A 6196-nucleotide genomic window follows, 5' to 3' on the forward strand; every position below is an offset into this window, starting at 1 on the left:
TATCGTGGTTATCGAGTAATCCACTGCTGAAATGGATGATATTTCAAGTTCACTGAAAACTTTGACACCCCCTAGCAGCCTTTAAAAAGGGCTAGAGGGCTGCGATTTGCGCCATTGGTCATCTCTTCGGAAGATCTTTCCACAGGAAAATTTTCAAAAAAAAATCGTCGACCCCCCCCCCCCTTATCACTTCTTGATCGAATTGACGTGGAGTGACCCATCTATAGCTTTTTATAGTTCAAAATTGTTTCATTGTATGAAATCAAACTCGCTTGTTTTCCTTATATAAATCATCAAAATAATCAAAATCCCTACTTGGCTGTTGGTTGTTTCCGTTCATGCTAGGTGGGAATATTTGGGCAGTGGGCACCTTTACTACGAATTCACTTATCTGATCACTTACCTCGTCGTTTCAAAAATATAAAATAAACATAAACGATAAAAACGATGAAAAACATAAAACTCGATATGCATTTTACTTTTTTTCGAAAGAAGTTTTTCAACAGTGATTTCAATCGAGTCATTTTATTCTAGTAGATACTAAAATCACACATATAGCACATCAGGTACACATAAATTCGCATAAAATTACATATTTCATCGACAACAAGTTGAAAGTAAAAACTTAAAAATTCACTATTCGTTCAGACAGCAATGGTGTAATACGTCACTTTTACAATATTCTTAACTTACCTTAGGTAACTATTTAATCACTACAAGATAATAAAAATCCACCAATACCTGGTGAGAAGGTTGAAAAATATAATATAATAGTTCGAGTCAAGCTTGGTATTCCTCGAGGGGGGGGGGGGGTTGCTAACTATGAATAAGTAGGTACGTAGGTACATTATTGATAACATTCTACATATGTACGTAGGTACTTAAAACTACAAGTAGGTATACACTAGCGTGGTATATAATTCTTAAATATTTTCAAAAAAATCAATTCTCAGCTTTGATAATTTTTTTAAATTCAGTCCACCCAAGAAGGCAGTTTAATTTTTAAAAAAAGCTCAAATTCACATTTGCTTGGTATTTTAATAAAAAACATTTACAAACGTCTCGAAGGATTCAAAATTCAATTTTTAACTATTTTTTCAATCAGTTCTGAAATGTAATAATTTTTTAAATTCAGACCAAGGCAGTCTAATTTGAAAAAAAAAAAAAAAAAAAACTCAAATTCACATTTGCTTGGTTTTTAAATTTAAATCATTCGCAAACGTCTTATTTTTTAAATCAATTCCCAGCTTCAATCATTTTTCAAATTCAAACCAAGGCAAAGGCTCAAAGGCAGTCTAATAAAAAAAAAAAAAATAAAAAAAACATTTACAAACGTCTCGACGGATACAAAATTTCATTTTTAACTATTTTTTTAATCAGTTCTGAAATGTAATAATTTTTTAAATTCAGACCAAGGCAGTCTAATTTAAAAAAAAAAAAAAAACTCAAATTCACATTTGCTTGGTTTTTAAATTTAAATCATTCGCAAACGTCTTATTTTTTAAATCAATTCTCAGCTTCAATCATTTTTCAAATTCTGACCAAGGCAAAGGCAGTCTAATAAAAAAAAAAAAAACATAAATTCAACATTATAAATTCACGTAAAGGTAATTACACATAAAAATACTCAATAATAAACGGTGAAAAAAATTCCAAAATAATAACAAACTCAATTAAACACACAATTAATCGACAAACAATCGCATAGGTACACGAAATAAATCCATATATCTAGGTAGGTAAAAAAAGGCTACATTATTATATAACAACAATCAATATTTTCACAAACATCTAAACCCATCTTTCAAAGATCAAACTAACGCACAAATCTCTCGATATCTATCAACAAACCAATCGTGAATACTCAAAAACTGCAAATAATTAACCACCTCAGCGTTAACATTGTCAAAAAACCATTTCAACATATCGAGAATTATAACCGAACTTTCTTCCATCAAAACCTTCTTGATCTCCACTCTACAACAATCCCTTATCATCTTCTTCTTGAACTTTTTCGCGTACGACACTCCTTGATCTTTAAAATACCACCATAAAAAATGCTCCAATGTGCAATAACTCGGGTACGATATTACACCAGTCCTCATCTTGTCGTAAAATTCTTCAGGACCGAGCAACTTCATCACTCTCTTGCCTCGAATAATATGGGTGAAAAGTGAAAGAAAAATAGACTCGACTGATAGGGTTTCCTTCAGTTCAACGTATCGATTAGGAGCACACCATTTTAAAAAATAATTCCATTCGGTTGCGTGGAATTTGACAAATGAGCCGGATGTCAACGTTGTTTTACACCTTTCGTAGAATTTATTCTTAATCTGATCGAGATCTGTATCGAAAGGTATCAAAGATACTGTCAAGTTTATTATTTCGTTGAATCGATGCTCTTTCACAATCGGTTGCCTTAACCATAACGTGAAATTTCTTCGAATAAATTCTTCCTTGTATAGTTGGCTGTGTTCTATCTTCTCGAAGGCGCTATCGATGAATCTGTCGAATTGCAGGCATCGATTTAGATCAAATCCTTGGGTAAAATCGGGTATTTCATCGATCCAGTCGAGTATGCTGCGTTTGATTGCTCGAATATGATCATAGTCCTGGTTCGAGAAACAGTATACGAAATAATCGTTCAACTCGCGATGATATCCGGCTCTCAAGAAGGATAAAAAATGATTCTTCATGCTAGCGAAATTCATCATATCGAACATTTTGAATTTATCTAAAACGTGCTCGGTCAAGCAAAGCTGGGCCAAAGTGAGAAAATTCGGTAATGCGGCCAAACGAACGAACTTTCGCCAATTCCTGAACCACAGGGTGATCCTAAACTCAGGTCTCATTCGATACAACAGGTCGTAAAAAAAGATCACGTCACGTTTGTAGGTTTTCATCATAGTTATCTTGTAGTCTTCGTATCCTCTGAGCTTATCGAAGAAACTTTCCACTTGAATATGGCTATTGAAAAGACCCACTCTGAGATACTCCGGTGCCCTGAACCATATTTGGGCCAGCAAGGTGACCACACAAGAGTCACAGTTAGTCGACCCGTCATAAGCCATCAGCCATAATCGTTGAATTAACACGAAGAATTCTCCATTGGCTCGAATACGAGAAGAATTTTTCACCAGGTCCCATAATTGCAAAATATACGATACTTGTGCACCTTCTTCAGCCAATGTTGGGATAATTACGTGGCCTAATTTGATCAGCAGGTCTTTCTGATACTCGATGGGGAGATTTTGGAGTAAAAATATGTAAACGTCTGGGGTCTGTTTGCTGCTAATAATCGATGGCATCAGGATCCGTTCGGGTGAGACGAAAATACTCCAAAAATACTGGATCTTGGTCAAAGGATACATATCGCTGGACTGGCACATTGGCCAGATGAAATCGTACCATACTACGTCGTTTTGGGGATACTTGTTGGGTAACCTGCCTTCCACCAAGTAGTTCATGATTGGTTCGTTTATCTTGAACTCATTCCAATAACTGGTCGACAAGACTGTAAATTCATCCGAAGATGGGCCATTTCTGGTCGCCTCGGATACCTGAGGCCATAAGATATCGATTTCATCTCGCAGACAATAAACGCAAGCGATTCTGTATTTTTCATCCGGGGTTAAGATGATACTTTCGGTGAGTAATTTCTTGGCTGTTCTTTTATAGCAAATGTTGGCGGTGAGTGGGTTGAAAATAACGTAACTTAAGCATTTTAATATCACGTCGTATCGATGGAAGTCGAGAAAAATTCGCTTCCTGTGGAAACTAATCCATTTATCTAAATTGAAGGCGGTTTTCTTGATGAAAATATCCAGCATTTTGAAAGCTGGGCTGTAGTCGATTTCGGTAGAATCCTTGTAGGGTTGGAGTCTTCTCTCGAAAGCATCGTCGTCGTTGTAGTCGAATTCTTGATGGTAGAGTTTATCTTCGGGGTTCAGGAGGGGTATTTGGGATCGCCAATAAAGTAATGACGAATCGGATGCGGCCAAATGTGATAATACTGTAGGACTTAGGTTGAAAATGTGACGATATCCAGTCAGGTTTGAGGTCATTTTTGGAAGTTTTGAGGTATCGCAGCTTTGGTCGAATTACAGGTAGTCAAAAGTCCTGAAAAAATCAACTTTCAGTGAATCGAGGGAAACGAAAGAAAAAATTTGAGTACCATAACAAAAAAAAAATTCTAGGAAAGAGCAATTCGAATATTGGGAAATGAATTTAAAATTTGAACGAAAAATACTCAGGTAATAAAAATCACAAATGCAAAAGAATGAGACTGAGAAAATTTTCACAATCCTCTATCAATAAAACAAGATGAAAAAATGGTTCTTAAACAGTCTCGAAATCTGCATTTTGAAGAAAATATTGCAGACCATATTTTTCATTCATCGAAGTAATCAAGATATCAAATTGAAAGAGAAGCTAATCTCTCTATTTTTGAACGAGTTGTGAATATTTTTATCATGAAATTGGAAAAATAACACCTTAAATATTGAAATAATCTGCTGAAATTGAAACTGTACTCACCCAAAATAGGAAATTATCGTCGAAATTACCGAGTATCGTATCATCTGAAAATTTTTACTTGAACAAAACCTGTCAATTAAAATTTTTCACGACACATTTCACGTTTCAAGTCATATACGAAATACTGAAAAAAGGATCTGATTATTGGGAATTGTACATCTGTGATTATAGTACGAGTACAATGCACAGTGCACGTACATTTCTGTGCACAGATTAGGTAAAATGGTTCAATTATTATCAACTTTTACACGTATCTTATTGTCAGACAGATAGACGGGAGTATCAGATACAGAGCTAGGTATCTGACATCGTAGTTGAGTCATTAATTTTCACTTGATCGAAGCTACGACTGGTATGGAAAAGTCGAGCAAATGCGAGAGAAGTTATTTTTTTATCAATAAATGCTCATTCACGTGACGATTTCAGATTATATTCATGCAAAAAGCTAAAGAACAGGTGGATGATGAAATAATATAATCGGGGAGCCCGCTCAAGGATGTATTACACCCCCCCCCCGGTCGATCCTCCGGGACAACATTTTTCTTAAAGGGGGAGTCCGGAACATTTCTAGCCCTTGTACTCAAAAAAAAAGTGGCCCTTCTTACAAAATGGCGGCCATTTTGATTGACAGGTCAAGCCGAAATCGCAGATTTTGCGTTCCAACATAGCACTTGCACAAAATTTTTCAAACCGTACAAAGGTAGATCGAAAGACGAGACAAAAATTCATCACCTGTCAAAATATCAAGAGCTAAAGTGCGTTTTTCGATTTCTGGTGAATTTTTGAATATCAAATTTAGGCCAAAAATGAGAAAAAATCAAAATTTTACCAAATTGACCAAGAAAGCTGAAATTTGGGATATACCCTATTTTCGACAAGCCAAATCGATTAGAAACTGTTTCAAACCGTTTTGAGCAGTTCTGGAGCCTCCAGCAGATTTTTAGAACTCAAAATACCCACAAAATTTCATCAAATGGAGTTGGATAACCGAAATTTACTCCGCAAACTAATTTCAATACGCTACGAAATCAACTGCAAGAGGATTTCAAGTCGTTTTGGAGCCTCCAGCGAATTTTTGAAAATTGCTGGAGCCTCCTGCAGATTTTTTAAACGTGAAATTTCCACAAGATTTCATCAAACGGAGATGGAAAGTCTAAATTCATTCTGAAAACTAATTTCAATACGCTATCGCTACGAAGTCGATTGCTGGTGGGTTTCAAGTCGTTTTGGAGCCTCCAGCGACTTTTTGAAAGGTCGTATGGCGTTTTTTTGGGAAATTGAAATTTCCAAAAAGTAGCTGGAAGCTTCAAAACCATTATGTAGTCGACTTCATATCGCATTGAAATTAATATGCAAAGTAAATTTCAGCTTGCCAACTTCATTTGGTAAAATGTTCAAGTTTCAAAAATCTACTAGAGGCTCCAGTAATATTCAAAAAGTCGCTGGAGGCTCCAAAATGACTTGAATCAACCTGAAGTCGTCTTCAGAGGGTGTTAAAATTGGAGTGTAGAGTAAATTTCAGCTTTCCATCTCCATTTGATGAAATTTTGTAAAAACGTAATTTTCAAAAAATCGCTGGAGGCTCCAAAACTACTTGAAATTTACTTGCAGGACTTCGTAGAGCATTGAAATTAGTTTGCAGAATAAATTTCAGCTTTCC

General features: G+C 35.5%; 1 protein-coding gene across 1 annotated transcript; it reads right to left on the bottom strand.

Moving 5' to 3' along the window:
• Positions 1-520: 520 nt before the first annotated feature.
• Positions 521-4858, bottom strand: LOC135845002 (uncharacterized). The gene is made up of 2 exons (XM_065363427.1): positions 4537-4858; positions 521-4119 (listed from the first exon to the last, which is right to left on the bottom strand). The coding sequence occupies exon 2, from the start codon at positions 4062-4064 to the stop codon at positions 1812-1814; it is 2253 nt and encodes a 750-aa protein (XP_065219499.1). The 5' UTR covers positions 4065-4119; positions 4537-4858; the 3' UTR covers positions 521-1811.
• Positions 4859-6196: the final 1338 nt, after the last annotated feature.

The sequence above is a fragment of the Planococcus citri genome, chromosome 4, assembly GCF_950023065.1.
Source record: "Planococcus citri chromosome 4, ihPlaCitr1.1, whole genome shotgun sequence".
Classification (NCBI taxonomy): domain Eukaryota; kingdom Metazoa; phylum Arthropoda; class Insecta; order Hemiptera; family Pseudococcidae; genus Planococcus; species Planococcus citri.